Genomic DNA, 21,459 nt, shown 5'->3' with positions numbered 1-21,459 from the left:
ACTGCGCCACCAGGGAAGCCCCGATTACAGACTTTTAATGGTGAGAATTAGACAAATATGAATCTCTCCATACACTCCGAGTGTGAGATGCAGTGGAACATGCCACACACTCCCTGTTAGCTTTGCCACTTCCGGCCTTCTGTCATCCTTGACCCAGTCCTGGGGAGCTCTGTCAATCAATTTCTTGGTGAACTTCTACTGAATCTTTCTAAAAACCTGGAAGAAGTAGCTTCACATAACGGAGCAATTCTGCTTTCAGAGATACAGAAATCCTTTCTAACTGTAAATTTTTTTTCTAGATAACTATGAATATGCCAGTTTTAATAGTGGTATGTTTGCTGTGGTCTATAAGGGGTTAAACTCTTCATGTAACTCAAAGAGAGGTGAGGTACTCTGGCCTTCCTTCAGGATCCACAAGAGAGGCGAATGGGCTGATCCAACTATTGGCAGAACCCAAGGTTTTAAAACACAGGTGGGATTTATGCTGATGCAATGGATGTCTAACCATTCACTGGTGATCAATGGTCCAAGTGATTTAAGAATTATACTCCCCTTATACTAGAAAGGACGTAAAACATTAAAAAATATTAAGCCCATAAAAAATAAAAAGTACATATACAATGGAATATTACTCAGTTATAAAAAGAATGAATTAATGCCATTTGCAGCAACATGGATGGACTAGAGATTATCATACTAAGTGAAGTAAGTCAGACAGAGAAAGACAAATATTATATGATATCACTTATATGTGGAATCTAAAAAAAAAAACCAAAAAAACAAATGAACTTATTTCCAAAACAGAAAGAGACTTACACACATAGAAAACAAACTTATGGTTACCAAAGGGGAAAGTGGGGGGGGGGGGATGAATTAGAAGGATGCGTAACATATACATACTACTATATATAAAATAGATAACCAACAAGGACCTACTGTGTAGCATAGGGAACTATACTCTATATCATTTAATAACCTAGAATGGAAAAGAATATGAAAAAGAATATATATACGTGTGTGTATATATATATATATGTATATATATACACATATATACACACACACACACAACTGAATCACTTTGCTGTATACCTGAAACTAACATGATATTGTAAATCAACTATACTTCAATAAAAAATTAAAAAAAAAAAATCAAGAAAAACTTATCTGAAGGCCGGGAGGGTCAAGGGAAGGAAAATGCTGAACACTAACTAGTCTGAGAGCCATAAGACATAACAAATTTGGCTTGGCCGGTCTTGGACTTTAGCTTGGAGCTTCCTGGCAGCTAAAACCAAGAGGGAGTCTGGAATAGCTCCATCGTTTTCACTGATCACAAGGGGAAGCACATTCCAGCTCTTCAGGGAAACAGTGCTGCTTCCCATCGTGAAAGTCCAGGTCCTACTTGTCTTTGTATCCTGTACTTAGGCAGAGCCTGGCAACCACAGCGCTCATTGACTCAATCTGCCTTTTCCCTACCCCTTCACTCTAAAAGGAATCTCTCATGTAGAGCTTCACACAAGGGACTCTGGGAGCCTCGGAGCCAAAAAAGTGGGCCTAAAGTCAATGAAGGGATGGGTTTCAGTCTGTTTCTTTCTGTATCCATCACGGCACACGGACACGGCTCAGTACGGCAATCCCGAGGTGTGGGCAGGATGTCAAGCTAAATCATCATCTAAGATGGGCTATTTCTGAAGGACCTGTCTGATCCTTAACACAGTTGAGAATTATCTATGGATAGACTGAGTACCCGTTACCTATGTCTGCACATATACCGCTCCTCTCAACTGAATTTCTGACAATAATTACCCAGCACAGTGTTCAGGTTATTTGTTCTGGTCAAAGCCAGGAGTGCGGGTGCCCCTGTGGCTGATTAAGAGCTGACTGATGGGCTCGTCTCGGGCAGTAACATGGCGGCAGGAGATCCCTCTTCAATGCTCAGGTCTCCGAAGGAGGAGGTATATGACTCCTTTGCTTGACTCCAGAGCAAACTTGGCGATAACAAAATGGAAACCGTTTAAATGAGAAGCTGCATTTCTCCCAGGGGTAAGAACCTTCATTGTCACCTGGGGGCACGCCTGTTACTGTGTAGCACTCGCTCATGCGCGAATACTGAGAACCTTGCGAGGATACCTGGCTGGCGATGGAGAAAGAATGGGTGGGTGGGTGGAGGGGTACTGGGATGGGGATGGTGCCCTTGAGAAATCTGGGGAGAGACTTGTGGTGCTTCTATCTGTTTCCGCTCCCCCCCTTGCCCTGCCCTCATGGATAATATCACACAACTTGTAAAGTGCAGTGCTTTCTTCTGTAGCAACTGGTCTTTAAATTATGGTCTTATCATTCTTTGATTATTAGAGCAGATGAAACAAAAGGTTCACTTTCTCTACACCGACAGATGAGTTGACGAGAAGATGCAGATTCTTGTCCACTCTGGGTGCACATCCCCTAGCCAGCCTCACACCCTGACTCGGGGCTGACTCCTGAGCAGAGATGGGGGAGGGTCTGGGGATGCCTCTCTTCCGCCTCAGTTCACGCCATTACCTTGAACTTCTCCTCATAGCTCTCAAAGGCCTCCATGACCATACACACGGCTTCCATCGAGCGCTCAAGCCGGCCATCCACCCCATTAAAGCGGTACATGCTGCCGGACACGTCCACCACCAGACGCAGGCGCTTGGGTTTCTGTTGGGGGCTGCCCAGCTGAGGGAGAGACAACAGAAAAGCCTTGTGAACCAGAAAACTGTCACTGGCTGCTGTTCTGGGGCCCTCATGCATGTCCCAGCCGCCAAGCAGGCACATCAGCTGTAGGCTAGGCCCAGCACAAGGCTGTCCTGGCGGGTGGGGAGGCACCTATGGATTACATTTCAGTAAATGGAGCTTCTGACTTGTGCTGGTAGTTGGGGCCACGTGGGAAAGATTTTCCTTTGGAATGGTCCTTTCAAGGACAAACCTAGTCTAGTAAGACTCCCTTAGTGAGGCTGATGTCGTCTTAAAAACAATTATCTGGAAGAATATAAACCCCAGCATGTCATGTTCACATCAGTTTCTCTAGCAAGATAGAGCTCCTTTGGAAGCCCACAGCAATTTTACCAGTACCTGTTGTGTAGTGAGCTAAAAATCACTTCCACACAGCCTGCAAGAAATGTCAGATTCCTAAAACCAGGCGATGTGAGGGGCAGGGGGTTCCAGCAAAGAAGTAAAGGAAAATATCTCTTCCGTGTCTTTTGTCTTTAGGAAGCTTTCAGTTTTCTCCTCCTTCCAGTTCCTGAATTACTACTACTCTTTACTTTTCCTGGCAGTTAACGGCACGAAAGCGGCGTGGAACCGCAGTTTAGCAACAACTGTCAATTAAAATGTGAAACTCTTATGAGTTTCAGTTTGATTTTGAACCCGGGCCTGCCAATTTGCAGAACGAAAAACAGACGTATGCTTGTCAGTTTTTACTTACAGGAAAAAAGAAGAAAAATTCCAGATGATTCTGTTACTATACACTCGCTGACATGTATGCAAACTAATGAGCAGAGGTAGTCATTTCAAGAAAATACTGTGGGTATTGGAGTGTAATGGTTGGAGACAAATTCAATATATGTCTTGAAAGATTGTTGAGTCTGCCAGAATTAAAAACAGCGCCTCATCCACCTCCACGGCGACTCACAATTTCAGATGAATCTAAACACATTTGTGGACCACAGTGAGTCAGTGAAGAAAGCAGTTGTTGACGCATACCAAGGACACAGAGGCAAGAACTCTCCCAGTGACTCCAGGAACCTCTCTGAATCAACATTTAGATGGAGTAAGTGGCTCCCTTCCCCCCACCTGTCACCGCACCCCCAGCTCTCAGTGGCTACTCAGCAATTCTGGTTACTTGGAGATACTGGAAGTCACAGAACCCTCTAAGAGACTCACCTTATTGCCATTTTTTGGCCATTGTATTATTGCAAATATTTTAATATTATGGCTGTCAAAAACTTTACACACTATCATTAGAGTTATTTAAGGGAGAATTCCTTATTCTCTGGAAATTTCTTCGGTTATAAGATAGACACAGATCTTTAAAGGAACAGAACAGTGGAAAACCACCAAGATTGCTCTCGTGCTTTCATTTGCATCAGCCTCTGGGATTCAGTGGCACTAAGTGTCTTCAGTTCCCCCTCCAGGGCACCCTGCCCTGTGTCCTGGGAGCTGATCTGTTTTCCAAATGGCACTGGCCTCTCTCCTGGCTGCTGGCTTCCGGTGGGTTCTGCTGATGGAAGGTGCTGGCAGGAGATCAGAGGGTGAGGGTGAAATATTTACTCCCTCAGCCCCTTCTCTGCTGTGGCCCGTGGGTGGGTTCTCCTTCTGCTGAAGGCCACAGCCCCTGCTGGCCAGCCCTCTCCATAAATCACCTTTTCTAAGCTCCAGTAAGTGCTCTCTCCTCTGTCCTTTTAGACTGAAGGATGGGTCAGATCCTTGCTGTTGGGAGACCACACCATCTCTTTTTGGATTTCGCAAACGCCACCCTTACTTCTGTAAACATTAACTGTTCCTTAAATTACTCAGTTTGAGTGTGCCTGGTGTTTCTTGACTCAGGCTGGGATCTTGACTCATATAATAAACAGTAAAATATTTCTGTTTTTTTCTACTTTTAAAAAGTGTAATGCTTTCCTTGATTGCCATATTCAGGGTTTATGGTGTTTTGACAAAGACAGCAACTCAAGGAAGCACCTGCCTGTAAAGAAGACCAAACTGCAGATCGGAGGCGCCTAGCGCACCAGTACTCACTTGTGGCTCCAGCTCACCCCGGCGTTTGTAGATGGCTTTTTCTCCAGTCAGCCCATCAATGATCTTGGCATCATCTAGTTCCCCAGTAGCTTGGTGTCTTAGCCACTGTCTTTCTTTACCTTTAGCCTACAATGACATACACACAAATCCTTACTTTAATTAGTTCTGCAGGGTCCCTGACACATTTTATGCAAGGGTAACAGGAAACACACCAGGGATCTTTTCAATATGTGATGGTTCTGCATGGACACAGTTTCATAAATGGACCGGTTTCTGCTCTGCTGACAAAGAAATGCCCTTTGTGTAGATTTTGTTCATTATAAGTGTTTTAACATATGGAATGACAAAATGAACTCACAACACACATGAACAGGAAAACGGTACGAAGATGAACCTCTGGAGAACCATGCAATATCTGGAAATGTAATGGTGATGCATTTCTTATGGATTTTCTGTCACGGTACTCTTAGAGAATTTATTAGGTAACACAATAATCAGCTTGAACTTGTTAACACTGTCTGCAAGCACAGAGAAAACGTGATCCTCAGACTCTTCCTTTTGGAGAAGTTGTTATGCCAGTTCTCTGTGACTTACAGTGCAAACGGGAACAGCTGAGAACAATAGTACGTGAACACCTTCGCTCTGATCATCTCTATTCAGAAACCTCCTGAATTACTTTTCTAAAGATATTCGCACATAATGCTTAAAACTATGCCATACATGATAAAGAGTTACAATATCCCAATCCAGGTACAGGTTTATCACAGCTGATATTTACAGTAAGAAGTGGGAAGAAAAGCTAAAATACTTTTATGTGTACAAACTAGAGCTGTAGTTAAGATCATGTGCTCTGGAGTCAGACAGCCTGACTCCAGTCCTTCCTTCACCATGATCAGGTATCTGACCTCAAGCAAGTTATTGAACCTGTCTGCATTGCAGCATCCTCATCTTAAAAGTGAAGACAACACTAGTTTCTACTTTAGTGAGTTATTGTAAAGATTAAATGAGATACTACATGGAATTAGCTGAGAAAGAGCCTGGGCAATCTGTGTTAGCTGGTATGGTGATGATGATGTTGATGATGATGATGATGATGATGATGATGAGATACATTATGGACAATTAAGTCCACATTACTTTAAGCACAGTTTCATCGTGGTTTCATTGGAGGTGGCTGTATGACAGCACTGTCATTGAAAAAGTCAAGCTTTAGGCAGCCAGTCTCTATTTTAGGGGCAAATCAACCACTACACAAAGAAGCTCCACACGGTATAACTCTGGGTAGTACTCTATGTATTGTTTTCCTGTTCCTGATACCCTTGCTGCAACCAGGCGCAAAACACCACATTTGAATACAGATATATATTCACGTGTACATGAAATAAAGAGAGAGAAACTCCTAAGGTATCGGCATAAAGATATTAAATTCGGTGAGTAGTTAATTTCAGGAACTACCGCTATGTGCCCCTTGGAAATATGTTCTTTCCTGATGTGTAATCTTGGTAAGAGCCCCATGATCTTATAGGACAATGGGACTCACTGGAGCATAGCTCAATGAATTCTAACTAATAAGTCTACTCCCCTCCCCAGATTTTGGTTTGTCTGAAAACAGAATATATCTTATAGTTGATGGCAAAAGAAACTTGCCAAGGTAAAAGGCAAAGGCGTTAATTGTGACCTGGTTGTCATATCTGGAGGACAAACATGATCCTGGCTGGGCACAGCAGGTATCATTCTACTGAATTATTTCCATTGGCAGCATAGGCAATTGACTTTTAATTTGAACTAAAATTCCCAATTATTATTTAAATGGATTAAAAAAACATTACACTACAGTAGAGCATAAGAATAATGAGCAAATAGATAAAGTCGTGGGATGCAAATATACTATAAGTGAAGCAAGATTCTTTGCTGCAGAAATGACAACACTTACAACAAGACCTATGAAGGTTAGACTCCCTGAGAGGAGGAATCTGGGTTTAAATTTGTTAGGAGAACATATGCACAGAGGGCTACATTTCACAGGACAGATCTTGCAGTTAAAGAGAGGAGAAACCCCTAGGCTTTGTAAAACAGATCACAGCATGCTTAGAGCTAGCAGAAGTTGGAGTGACTGATTCACGGACCAAGAAGAACTATCTCTCACACACTGCACACCCGTCTAAAAGTTCAAGGGAGGGGCTTCCCTGGTGGCACAGTGGTTAAGAATCCACCTGCCAATGCAGGGGACACAGATTCGAGCCCTGGTCCAGGAAGATCCCACATGCCGTGGAGCAGCTAAGCCCGTGCGCCACAACTACTGAGCCTGCGTTCTAGAGCCCGCGAGTCACAACTACTGAGCCTACGTGCCACAACTACTGATGCCCACGTGCCTAGAGCCTGTGCCCAGCAACAAGAGAAGCCACTGCAGTGAGAAGGCCGTGCATCACAATGAAGAGCAGCCCCCGCTCGCCACAACTAGAGAAAGCCCGCGCGCAGCAAAGAAGACCCAACACAGCCATAAATAAATAAATAAATAAATAAATAAATAAATAAATAAATAAAAGTTCAAGGGAAGCTGTTAAATTTCCAGTGTTATGTAATTCAATTAAGTAAAACATGTAACTCTCAGTTTATCCAAATAGTAAGTGTAGAGAATATCACAGTTTTTTGTAAGACTAGAAATTATACTGTCAATCTTAAAGGAACTGAAGAGGGCCAGATCATGAGCATGGGTTATTAAAAAAGAAAAAAAGCACTGTGTCTCTGTGTAGCTTATTACTCTGTTTTACTTCCTTCGTACTTATCACTATTTACAAATGTATTGTTTATCTCTTTGTCTTATCTGCTTGCTCTGCTAGAAAGTAAGGTTGATGGGGATAAGAGCCCTTATATAACTTCAGCTTCTAGAACAGTGCCTGATACCTAGCTGGTGTTCAATAAAAATTATTGAACAAAAGTTGATTGCTTACTATAAAATGTTAAGTGATAGGGCTTCCCTGGTGGCGCAGTGGTTGAGAGTCCGCCTCCTGATGCAGGGGACACGGGTTCGTGCCCCGGTCCGGGAAGATCCCACATGCCGCAGAGTGGCTGGGCCCCTGAGCCATGGCCGCTGGGCCTGCATGTCTGGAGCCTGCATGCTGCAATGGGAGAGGCCACAACAGTGAGAGGCCACAACAGTGAGAGGCCCGCGTACCGCAAAAAAAAAAAAAAAAATGTTAAGTGATAAAAGTATGTAAAAGCATGCATATATAGTATTCTCTCAATGTATATGCATGTATATTATATATATATATATATATGCAAAGAAAGTATATAGGAAAAAACAAAAATATTAATAGTCATGGTTATTTTTGTGTTGTGGAATTACGGGTGATATTATTTTCTTTAAATTCCTGTATTTACCAGTCTTCATATAATGGGTTTGTGACTTTTATAATTAAAAAAAATAAATGCTCCTTTTTTTTTCCTCAAAAGGATTTAAAAATATCCTTTTATAATTTTATGAGATATACCTTTGGGACCAGCTTGCAGGTTATGGAGAACAGGGCTTCTCCAACATTAATGGGCATATAAATAACTTATGGATCTTGTTAAAAAGCAATTTCTGATTCAGTAGGTCCAGGCTGGGGCCTGATACTCTGTATTTCTTTTTTCTTTTTTATAAATTTATTTTATTTATTTTATTTTTGGCTGTGTCGGATCTTCATTGCTGTGCGAGGGCTTTCTCTAGTTGTGGCGAGCAGGGACTACTCTTCATTGTGGTGTGCGTGCTTCTCATTGCGGTGGCTTCTCTTGCTGTGGAGCAAGAGAAGGTTCTAGGTGCGCAGCCTTCAGTAGTTGTGGCACGCGGGCTCAGTAGTTGTAACTCGCGGGCTCTAGAGCGCAGGCTCAGTAGTTGTGGTGCACGGGCTTAGTTGATCAGGGCGGCATGTGGGATCTTCCAGGACCAGGGCTCAAACCCGTGTCCCCTGCACTGGCAGGCGGATTCTTAACCACTGTGCCACCAGGGAAGTCAGACAATAATATTTTCTCAAATAACTGGGAATTGTCCCTAATTTGTAAGCTTCTAAGTGTTAATCAAAGTCTAAAAAGTGACTTTGAAGGAATATGTTTTTTTCACTAGTAAATCTATTCTTCAATAATAGAAATAGCTGAATTGCCTGCTAAGTGCAACGAATTATGGAGAAAATAACTGCTTAGGAAATTAGTTCATTCCATGTCTATTTTGACATTAGCTTCGATGTAGTTTATTTTAAGCTAGTTTGCTATTGATAATAAAGCATTTTGAGACTTGGGTGGATAATTAATTATAGGAAACATACTTTGTTTTCCAAACTTCATCTTTCTGCCCCAACATCAGCACTCAAAAGAAAGCACAAAACGGCTAAAACCTAGCAGATTTACAACTTGATGAAAATCTTTCATTTCATTATCTGGAGTTCTAGGGATACTAAAACTCTCCTAAATAACTGTCTAAGCCTCTCAGCAATTGCTTGTTCTCTAAGTTGGGATAGAGTCAGATCTAAGAAATATTAAGAACAATTATACTAGAAACAGGACATCAGAACTGTTAATAAGGTTCATTATTTATATCAACACATGAATGCCTATGCTATGGCATATATATATATTTTAATAAATTTTTGTTTTTATTTTATTTATTTTTGGCTGCGTTGGGTCTTTGTTGCTGCATACGGGCTTTCTCTAGTTGCGGCGAGCAGGGGCTACTCTTTGTTGCGGTGCGCGGGCTTCTCATTGCGGTGGCTTCTCTTGTTGCGGAGCACAGGCTCTATAGGTGCAAGGGCTTCAGTAGTTGTGGCATGCGGCCTCAGTAGTTGTAGCTCGCGGGTTCTAGAGCGCAGGGTCCGTAGTTGTGGCGCATGGGCTTAGCTGCTCTACGGCATGTGGGATCTTCCCGGACCAGGGCTCGAACCCATGTCCCCTGCGTTGGCAGGTGGATTCTTAACCACTGCACTACCAGGGAAGTCCCTGGATATATATTTTTGAATAATATCTAAAAACTATACTAATAAGCATACAGACATAATTAAGTAAAACCACATAAACAAACAAATGACCTTATCACCACAACAAAAGTGATGAGATTTACTGAACGTCACACCCAGGAAAGCATTCCATTACGCTAGTTTATACTCCTGAGATTTAAATTTAAGATTGCCAAAGAATACCACAGACAACTGCATGCTTTATGACAATCAGATAGGAGTATTATTATCTAAATATAATTATTTAGTGGGTTATCTTCTAAATATATTTATAAAGATCTCACTGTAATGAAGCTACGTGGAATAATAATGGTTTGCTATTTTAGATATTCCTATATTTGACTGAAGTATACTAGTACATTTATCATTTACCAGAAGGACTTTGTCTTCAATTTTCTTTAGCAGGCTTGTGAGGTAGAAATCTCACCAGCCAGCTAAGCTAACTACCAAAGCTAATTTATTATGAGTCAGCTCTTCAAGACTATAAGTGAACAAATGTTGACTCCTTATGAGAGGTTTGCAAAATCCTGCGTTACTGATGTCAATTCCAGATCAGAGTTAGAGCATAGAGGCTTCTGTCACAGACTAAAGGCACAAGAAGGGAATTACAGGTGGTGTGAATTTGGGGAAAAGGTCCAACTTAAGAGCAATAGGGCCACGGCCCAGGGAATGTATGTCAAACAACCAGCGCAACAGCACTGCAGAATTCTTCTTTTGGTGTACATGCTAATAATTAGTAAAAATGATAATAAAAGGGGGGTCCTTTCTAGGGGACCTATTATTGCTCTTGGTAAGGGGATTATCGAATTACGAAATACTTATTTTTCCCTTAGAATATTATGTTTGTCTGCTGTCTCTGGACTCACCATTATGTAAGAACCTAGGGACTTTAGGTCTTAATTTTCTTGTGCTGGTCTGCTTCTTTTCCTATACATGATTATCATCTTTTAAGGTCCTCTCTAGCTTGAAGACTTTGTTTCTGTTTTGTATACCAATAAAAGAAAAAGACTCAATAAAATTTGGGGTGAGAGTAAAGAAGGGATATGCTTTTTCCAATAAATCTGCTACCCCCTTTTTTGGGTCAGCTTTTAAAATTTAAGTGTAACCTACTTGTAATAAAGTGCATAAATCTTAAGTGCAGAGTCAGTGTAACACCTGCACTTTCCCAGCCTCTCTGGGCCTCTTCTTCTGGACTTGACCTGGCCCCTGCCAAAGGAAACCCCCCACCTGACTTCTATCATCACAGATTAGGTTTGCCTGTTTTTGAACTTCATAAAGTGGAATCATACAGTATGTACTCTTCTGTGTCTGGCTACTTTGGTTCAACATCATTCCCAGGACAGGCACCGACGCTGTTGTGCTCAGCAGCACTTTATTCTCTGTCTCTGCTGTAACGATGTCCAATCATGTGATTTTGATCATGCATCACAATTTATTTCTCATCTACAACTGTGTTGTTTCCAGTTTGGGGGTATTACGAGTAATGCCGCCATGAGCATCCCTGAACATGTCTTTTGCAGCAGGTCCGTGTGTATTTCTGTTGGGTGGAAATCCTAGATATGCTCAGCTTTAGGAGATACTGTGAAACAGGTTTCCAAAGTAGTTTTTCCAATTTACGTTCCCAGGAACAGTGTATGAGGGTTCCCTTTGCTTGCATCCCCACCAACGCTTGACATTGACAGCTTCTTTTTTTCTTTTAATTTTAGCCATTCTGGTGGCTAAAATTCTTTAAAATTTTTATTTGTGGCTAAATGAATTACTTTTTTTTTTTTTTTTTTTTTTTAGGTCATGCCATGCAGCATGCAGGATCTTATTTCCCCAACCAGGGATTGAACCCAGGCCCCCTGCACCGGGAGCGTGGAGTCTTAACCACTGGACCACCAGGGAAGTCCCGAAATGAATTACTTTTGATCCTGCTTGTTATTGAAATTTTTATCAATGAATCAGTAGTTTTTGTTTTTCAGAAGTGAAAGTATGTACCAGCCTTTTGATCCAGAACTATGGGCACAAAGACATTTTTATATAGTAGCACTATTCATTCATTTTCAAGTATATAACTTGCAGATAAATATGGACAGATAATTTATCATCTATCATCTAGCCAGCCCACCAATACTTGGAAACTCAAAACAGGAAGAGGCCCGTCAGGATGGGTTCTCTTAAAGGCCATGGGCTGGAAGGGGGGTTCTTTAAAAATTTACTGAGCGCTGGAATAGAAATATTGATTATTTTGGTCTGTGTATTTTATGGGACTCATTGAAATACTTCTTTAAATAGTAAGTTCCTACTGTATTTAAATAAATGCATTTATTTATAACAAAGGGCCAGACATATTCTTTATTGTATATTCCTACTGCATGAAGAAAAGTATTCTTATAAATATGTCCATCTGTTTTGTATTATGTAACAAATTCATACTAATGAGAATTCATTATATATAAAGATAGGTTTCACTAGTAAAAAGTCTATGTTACAGACTTTCTTAAAAAAGAAATAGTTTTATTACTTTCATGTAAAGAACACTTAGATTAACTGAAATGCTCAGAGGATAACATATTCTGGTTACTTCATTTTCTGAGAAATAATTTGGTTACCAGAAAGCATGAGCACACGTACACACACACACACACACACACACACACACACATCTATAGCAGTGAGGACATTTAGGAGGAATAAACTTGACAAAAACCAATTATCTTGCAGTTTGTGAACTTTGTCTTGTGATTTCAGCCCTGAAAGTATTCTAAGTCTTAAGTCTTCACTTATTTGGGTTATGGTTAAGCAAGACTTCTTTTATCTATCAACTCTACAAGCAAGCCAATCTTCTATTATTCCTTTAGAATTATTTCATGAAAAGATTAGAAAGGTTTAAGTAGCAATTTTTGTAGAAATCACATCCATTCTACAGAGTAAAACATATCGATGACCATCACTAAATACTTATTGTGAACAAATACATGTAAACGGATATTGAGGATACCTGGGAGCAGTGATTCTTTCATTAAACATTAGCTCCCATTATTTTAACATTTCTCCATGTTCAAACAACAATAATACTTTTTGCTATTAATTTGCGCCATTCAAACGAAAAAGAATTAAGGTAAACTTTTATACAGTATTTGTAAAATAAATTATAAATCAGTGGAAACAATAAAAAAACTTTCTTTGTGATTCTCAATATATTTAAAAAATATTTGTTTATTTATTTGGCTGTGCCAGGTCTTAGTTGCGGCACACAGGATCCTCATTGCCGCATGCAAGATCTTCGATGCGGCGTGCAGGATCTTTTAGTTGCCGCATGCGGGCTCTTAGTTGTGGCATGTGGAATTCAGTTCCCTGACCAGGGATCGAACCCGGGCCCCCTGCATTGGGAGCGTGGAGTCTTAACCACTGGACCACCAGGGAAGTCCCTGATTCTCGATGTTTTGACATAGTAAAAAAATATTCTACTAAATACCTGTTAGGTTGCCAGCTGCTCTAAATGGTGAAATGCCAAAAAAAAAAAAAAAAAAAAGAGCAGATACAGACCTTCCTATTTTAGGGAATTCTCTTGTTTCTTGAAGTGACATCTCATTGCTAGAAAAAAAAAAAGTGATTCATGTACTTAACAAAGACAATTCTTGTTAGAAGAGTTTGTACTATTGGATGGTGATGTGGAACTAAACTATTACTTTGGGTGACAACTTACTGTCATTTTACAAGGAGTTTTTGTGAGCAATTTCACATCTTTCCTTCAAGAATTAGATATTTTGTACTTCAAAGGAGCTGGGAACTACACATATCAGTGAGCATGTATAACAGGCATTTTAAACTTAACAGTTCAAAACTGAGCCTTAGAGCCCGTCGCCCACTCTCCCCAAGTTCTCTCAACGAAAGGCAACAGGGCAACCCCATTCTTTCAGCTGTTCAGGCCACATACCTGGGGATCATCTTTGACTGCTCTTTCCCTCACATCTCGCATCTGGACCACTGGCAAAGCCTCTCAACTTCCGGTGGTTTCCGACCATATGTTACTGTGTCCAAGTCATCCCTAGGTCAATTGTCATTTCCTCCCACCTGGACCACTGCAATGGTTCCCCTGCTTCTACTCTTGCCCCCTGCAGTCCCCTCTCCACAAAATAATCAGGAATATTTATAAAAACATGTCATAACTTGCAAGAAATACAATAAAAAATATCAGCATAATTAAGTTTTTAAAAAGCCTGGCTTACGTGGAGCAACTAAGCCCGCGAGCCACAACTACTGAGCCTGCGATCTAGAGCCCGTGCTCCGCAACAAGAGAAGCCACCGCAATGAGAAGCCCGTGCACCAAAACGAAGAGTAGCCCCTGCTCACCACAACTAGGCAAAGCCCGCGCACAGCAACGAAGACCCAACGCAGCCAAAAATAAATAAATAAAATAAAATAAATTTATTTTAAAAATGTCTTAATGTTGCTGGCATTACTTCAACAATACATAGCATTCAGTAAGAAGCCTGGCTTAACTTCAATTTCTCTAATCATCTTCAGGAATGAAATAGTATTTGTCGCTCTCATATGTCGCTCTCATTATCCCACTTTTTGCTTCCTTCTGTTTCTTTTTAATATTTATTTATTATTATTTTTTAACATCTTTATTGGAGTATAATTGCTTTACAATGGTGTGTTAGTTTCTGCTTTATAACAAAGTGAATCAGTTATACATATACATATGTTCCCATATCTCTTCCCTCTTGCGTCTCCCTCCCTCCCATCCTCCCTATCCCATCCCTCTAGGTGGTCACAAAGCACCGAGCTGATCTCCCTGTGCTATGCGGCTGCTTCCCACTAGCTATCTATTTTACGTTTGGTAGTGTATATATGTCCATGCCACTCTCTCTCTTTGTCACAGCTTACCCTTCCCCCTCCCCATATCCTCAAGTCCATTCTCTAGTAGGTCTGTGTCTTTATTCCCGTCTTGCCCCTAGGTTCTTCATGACCTTTTTTTTTTTCCTTAGATTCCATATATATGTGTTAGCATACGGTATTTGTTTTTCTCTTTCTGACTTACTTCACTCTGTAGGACAGACTCTAGGTCCATCCACCTCATTACAAACCTTCTGTTTCTTGATATCAACCTCTGATTTTTGTTTAATTTTTGAGACAATATGGGAATTTAGGCCCTGTTTATTATTTTTAAATGTACTATTTTTATACTGTGTATCTTTAAAAACATTATTCTTGATATTTGAGTTTTCTTTTAAACATATTTACCACAATTATTTAGATCTGATTCTGTGTTTAACTGCTTCCAATACTCATTGCTGGTCCTTTTATACCACAGGTTTCCCATTCTTAAGGAATTTGATTCCTTTCTTAACTGGCTGGAATATTTACACATATGTATGTATAGATGTGTGTGTACACATGTGTGTATACATATTTACTTCAAAATTATTTTCAAAAGGATACTTAAGTGACATATATTTAAAATCTCTGAATATCTGAAAATGTCTTTCTGTCAGCTTTGTACTTCGGTTGAGTAGAGAATTCTTGGGTCACAACTTTTCTCCCCCCAGATCCTGCAGACGTTGTTTCATGATCTCTGGTGTTCAATGTTTCAGGGACAATTAAGGTAAGATGAATTTTTCTTTCTTGGACAATAGATTAGTTGTTTTTTGTTTGTTTGTTTGTTTTTGCGGTACGTGGGCCTCTCACTGCTGTGGCCTCTCCCATTGCGGAGCACAGGCTCCGGACGTGCAGGCTTAGTGGCCATGGCTCACGGGCCCAGCCACTCTGCGGCACGTGGGATCTTCCCGGACCGGGGCACGAACCCATGTCCCCTGCATCGGCAGGCGGACTCTCAACCACTGCGCCACCAGGGAAGCCCAATAGCTTAGTTTTTGTCTGCCTGTATGCTTTTAGGATATTTTCTTTTACTTTTTCTTTTTTTTTACATTCTTATTTTCTTTGTTTTTGAAATGTTAAAATTCCATGAGGCTGTGGCGAGGTGCTTATCTCTTCTCATTAACTTTGCCTGGTACTCAGTAAAGGTCTTTTGATCCATTGACTTAAGCCTGTCTTTGGCTCAGCACAGTTTTCTTTTACTATTACTTGAATTACTGTTTATGCGTGCTTTTTGGTGGCTTCTTTGGGAATATCGTTGGTACAACATATATTTACTGAGCACTTACCATGGGCCAAGTACTGTTCTACATGTTGGTACGGCTCATGGCTCTATGTGTTAGCTCTCTGCTCTGTTTTTGTCGACCAGCTTTCTCATAGTTTTTACCTCTTCAGTATGGAATAATAATGCAAGTTTTCCTTTCACATTAGTACTCAAGACTGGATTGAGTCTGCCCTTTCTACTTTTAATGTAGATTTCAGCTTTGGCATTGCACTTGTAGTTTTCTTCTAGTCTTTCCTTATTTCACATACTTCAGGTTTCTTTGAACTTTGAGAACACAAAGCAGATGTTTTCTAAAAATGTGATGTTTTCTGAAGAAAATATTCTAGCCTATCAGCATCTTCTTCTTCTACATCTTGAATTTCTATTATTCTGCCTCACTGCAGAAGTATTTCATAGAGCTCATCTTATGTTTTTGTGTCCTCATTCTTGGATGATAGGATGGCTGTTCAAAACTGTTCAGCAACAGATTGGATGGATTCTCCACTTTGTTATTATTAGAATTCTCCTTGAAGATTTTAGACTGGTGTTAGTAGTTGAAGCAAAGCTATACTACTAGCTCAAGAGCTCTGCAGGGAAGGAGTTGGAACTATGGACAGTCACAGCATGAGAACTTCATCTCCACATCATTTCTTATTTTCTTTGGAAAAGCCATTGCAACCGGGCCATTTGGCATTTGTTGGATCTGGTCTTCAAGCCAAGTATAAGTTGAGGCTGGCCTGGCCCCTTTCCCAGAGTTACTGCCTTTCCAGCTTGTCGCTTTATGCCACTGCATAAAGTCTAGACCGCTCCACCCCTCCACTGCTCCTCAGAGCTGCTGCTTTCAAATGCTGCTGCTTGGCGGTGACAACATGGAGGTCAAGGGATCTGCTTCTCACCAGCTCTAGGGTTCTCTCTTCTACTCCCTGCCTCTCCAAGCAAGAGATGTTAATGTGATTTGTGGTCTCCTGTACTTACTTGCTAGGAATGCTATTTTTTGTCCTGTTTACAGCTTTTTAGTATTTTAATCCTTTTAATGGTCACCCGGCAAAGATTGAGCTCGATGCCTTTGCTCACACAGCCTGGAAGTCAGGACTGTACTTCTAGGCTGTGCTCGGCTGACGCTGTCCTCTCATGGCCACTGATGCCACATGCTAAGTGACGAGCCATTCGTGTGCTAAGAAAGAGTAACTAGCATTTTACTCCTCTCCCCAGAAATGCAGATGTTCCTTGACAGGCCCATCCTCACCTTTCCCCCTCTTTGCTCTATACCCTCACCGTCATCAACACATCTTCCTTCCTGGTTTGGGCCATTTCTCTACACAGATGACCATAAAAATACAGACATATCTATACAGATAATGTAAGCCTATCTGGTCCTAACTTTGCTCTTGAACTCGAGTCATATCTTAAAATCTTCAAATACCATGCTTGCTTGACATTTTTCCATAGGTGTCCCAGTAGTGAGAAAACATAATAACAGTCAAACCAAACATCTGCTTTCTCCACAAGCCTCTCCTCTTCCTGTGTTCCTTATTTCTGTCCCCTAGGGCTTGAAGACCTCACCATCCCCTTCACTTCATGTTCCATCAGTCACTGTCTTCTGGTCATACCTCTCAACTGTCCCATCCTTTGCATTTTCACTTCAATTACCCTGGTTTGGGTTCCTATCACTTCTTAACTGAATAACTGAAGTAATGTTATAATTTCCTGGCTTCTTCCACCTCTCTCTCCTCTAAGACTTACTAACTCCATGATTATGAAACTTCTTAAAGAAGATCAAACCACACCACTCCCTTTCTCAGTCACATCCATGCTCCTCACTGATTACAAAAGACAGTCAGCATGGATTCACCTTCTCTCTAGTTTTCTCTCCTATTACTCCCTGCCCACAAGCCCATCCCCGAACTCTGAACTCTAGTCACGTTGGACTGTTTGCCATTCTCTAAACAGCCTTGTATTCTTTGTAGTGTTTGCCCCCTGCTCATAGGTTTCTTCTGTCTTGACTAGAGCTACCCAGATTGCCTTTGGTGTGTGAACACTTGTTACTGGTCTGTGATGAAACAGGTCACAGAAGTTGACAGTAATCATTTAGAAACTTATACAGCAATTTGACAAAGCAATTTTATGTTTGTTGAATCTAATATTAAATAATATGGGCTTGTATTTCGTATGTTATTTTTTATATCATTTTTTTTCAGTAATTCATTTCTATTTTATTTTATAAAAGTATTAGTCCGTGAAAAGGAAAAGAGAGTTGAAGAACAAGGTAGTCTTTGTAAAGAGTTACTGGGAACAATCTACTGAGCTGCTATAGAAATAAGCTTCTTAGGAGCCACTAAATTTGTTACCTGAACATTACAGAAACACAAACGTGAAGGCATTATTTTCCCAATTAACAATGTGTTTGAAGGACTGACCTTAAAAAAAAAAGGTTAAAAAAAGAAAAATTCGTCTGTGATCAGTTGAAGAAAAAACCTGGCCCCTCTCCATAGAAGGTTTGAGAAGCTCTGGTCAAGACCATCTTCCTATCTGCATCCTTAGAAGAGTTGCCAATTGAAACCATACTCATCCTTCTTGGTCCAGCTCAAACGACATTTCCTCTGTGAGTCTTTCCCTAACTGCCCAACCTAGAAGTTGCTCGCACATCTGTCTACATAACCATAGCGCTCTGTTAAAAACCATTCTGTGGCATCTACCATGTTGTGTCTTCTCTTACAACTAAACGTGTCTTCTTCACTAGAAGGTTAGCTATTGAAGGCAAGAACTCTTAGGCAAAATAGATATTCAGTAAATGTCCACTGGGTGAAACACAATTACTGCAGATTAAACAAAGCAAATGGGGAAACGCTTTCCATTCTTTACATACAGCAAATAGGGGCTCAAAATAAAATTCCTTACCTGGCACCAACCTGCCTCCCAGCCTCAAAGCCTTTTGCATCTCACACTGAGTGGTATCCTGCCCTTGGCCGGACCTCAGCTCACACCTGAGATCACAGTGTCGGGCCTTTGTCTGTGCTGTGCCCTCTGCTGGGCATTGTTTTTACCCTTCTTTGTCTGGTTAATATTCGTGTGTCCTGCAAGACTCAGGTCATGGATTCTTTCCTTCAAAATCTATCCTAGAATCCCCTTCCTCTGGGCATCCACTGCATACCGTTCATTCCTCTACCTAGACGCTTACACATTAAACAGAAATGATCTGTGCAGGTGCCTGTCTTCCCCACCTCTTGAAGTTAATACCTTTGTGAGTACAGAGACAATATCTTATTAATCTTTGTGCCCTCAGTGCCAAGCACAGTGCACGTCACACATCAGTGTTCACAAACATCATTTATCTGAACACAAGCTCATTTTGAACCACTAAAGGAAAAAAAAAGGAACGTAATTGTTGGTTCATGGAGATATCACGCTAGGCAAAGCAATCAGAAAAAGGCTAGTTTAGTTTAGCCTGAGAATGAAATTCCTGATTGTAGATTAGAAAAAACAATGGAGAGAAGATATGATTAAAATCAGTGGCTTTTTGTAGAAATGGATATTTTCTATTGTTAGGGAAAGCTGGAATCAGAGATTCAGATTCTGAACCGAGTATAACTGAAGTTATTATAGACCCTACTATTCTAATGAGAAAACTCTTGCTACTGATTCATAAAAGGTCCAATCACCGGGACTCTATGATATCCCATGAAGAATCCAGTCCAGAAGCAAAGGAAGGTCACTGATGACAGCTGTCTTAATTGAGAAGAGTGACCCGTGATGCAACAGAGGCACATGCGGAAGCAGCGCTGACACAGGCGGCAAGATGTTCCCTTTCCTCGGATCTCAGCCCAGCCTCTCAATGCATGGGCTTGAAGCTGTGCTTTCAAAGTCACCCCGAAGGATGATTTGCCAGTTCCTGGCCTGACTTCGTGCTGATCACTGAGGAAACACCCATTGTTACTGGGATTACACAATAACCTCAAGACAGCTGGATGTTATTAGTCAATCAGAACCACACAGGACTGGCAGGAGATGGCCAAAAGGTGACCAAATCCAGGCCTTCCTGTTTTTGTTGCAATCTAAGGATTCACATTCCACACGAGGTCCTGTCTATCCTTGGCCAGCGGCTGTTTGCAACTGGCACTATCTTTCCAAATTGAGGACTTCAGAAGCCCCACTTGAGAATAACACCCTGGATTAAAAAAAAAAAAAAAAAGAAGATTCGATAAGGGAAACACTTGAAAATACTTAAGAAGTCACAGCAGTGGGTCTGACTTTTCTTCCTTTGGCTGATCTTGTAAATAAAACATCATTTATATTAAAGGGTTGATGTGAAGATTAAATGCAATGATGTTTATAAAAGTAACTATAGCCTGGTGCCCAGTGAATACTAAACCAAGACATTAACTAATACCAGATGAGGATCCTGTGTTGGCATTTGGATAACGATGCAAAATGTTTGAAGAGTATATGTGAAAGTTATACTTTGCACAGAGTTGTAGAGTTGGAAGAAGGTAACAGGCTTAAGAGATCATAGGAACATGGGCTTTGGGCTCAGACACCTGCTTCGCTAGCCACAGGGACCCAGGACAAGCCTCCGTCATCTTCCTAATCTTCAGTTCCCTCACTAGAAAGTGGGAACAAAATATCTGTATTTCGTAAGATTGTTGAGAATTGAGATGATTTATGTGACTCAGTCTCTTTATCGATCGAATGTAGAAAATAATACTAACTGGTTATTGTAAGGACTAAATAGCACAATGAATGTAAAGTACTTGACTGGGGGCCTGCAGTCCAGGTTGATGACTATTAGCAAGTGCAATGAAGGAAATGATGAAGCTAATTCTTCTGTAGAGAATGCTATATGCTAGGCACTGTTTTAAGGGGTTTATGCGTATCACCTTCATCTTTTTTTTTTAAATCACAAATAAATTTAATTTTTCTTTTAAGGAAGAAGAAAACATAAAAGAAGGAAACTGGAGGGCATGGCGGGGGTCCCACAATGCTGTCTCTGCTCTGACTGCCCTTGAACCTGTTATGGCACCATTGATATCTGCTCCTACGAGACAAATCATCCAGGGCTTCCCTGGTGGCGCAGTGGTTGAGAGTCCGCCTGCCGATGCAGGGGACATGGGTTCGTGCCCCGGTCCGGGAAGATCCCACATGCCGCGGAGCGGCTGGGCCCGTGAGCCATGGCCGCTGAGCCTGCGTGTCTGGAGCCTGTGCTCCACAACGGGAGAGGCCGCAACATTGAGGGGCCCGCGTACCGCAAAAAAAAAAAAAAAAAAAAAAAAAAGACAAATCATCCTAGTTAATCTTAATAACTGCCTTCTTTCTGTTTTTCCCATTTTACAGAACCCAGGCTGTCTGGCTCCAGAGCTGGCATTATTAGCCACTAAGGATGATGATGATGATGATGTTGTTGGTGTTGATGATGATGGAAGAGATCTTGATGATGCTGCTGCTAACGTAAGGCACCTAGTAGAATAGCTGGCACGTGGTAATTGCTCAATAAATGCTTGCTGTTATGAAAATGCTGGTGTTATCTGTAAAGATTTCTAGAGATGGAAGTTCCATATCCATTTTAGGTACTCATTTAAGGATTAAATT

At 41.0% G+C, this 21,459-nt stretch overlaps 1 protein-coding gene across 1 annotated transcript in view; it reads right to left on the bottom strand.

Annotated features, from left to right (window-relative positions):
* The window catches only part of VWA8 (von Willebrand factor A domain containing 8), a 369,324-nt gene that overhangs the window by 20,333 nt on the left and 327,532 nt on the right, over positions 1 to 21,459 (bottom strand). Inside the window, exons 41-42 of the mRNA XM_030882155.2 lie at positions 4,759 to 4,884; positions 2,539 to 2,697 (exon numbers count right to left, since the gene is read on the bottom strand). Of these exons, the coding sequence (XP_030738015.2) occupies positions 2,539 to 2,697; positions 4,759 to 4,884 (285 nt within the window). The remainder of the gene's footprint in view (positions 1 to 2,538; positions 2,698 to 4,758; positions 4,885 to 21,459) is intronic.

This window comes from Globicephala melas, chromosome 18, assembly GCF_963455315.2.
Source record: "Globicephala melas chromosome 18, mGloMel1.2, whole genome shotgun sequence".
Lineage (NCBI taxonomy): Eukaryota > Metazoa > Chordata > Mammalia > Artiodactyla > Delphinidae > Globicephala > Globicephala melas.
The sequence above is the reverse complement of the archived record's forward strand: the minus strand, read 5'-3'. Positions and strand labels throughout refer to the sequence as shown.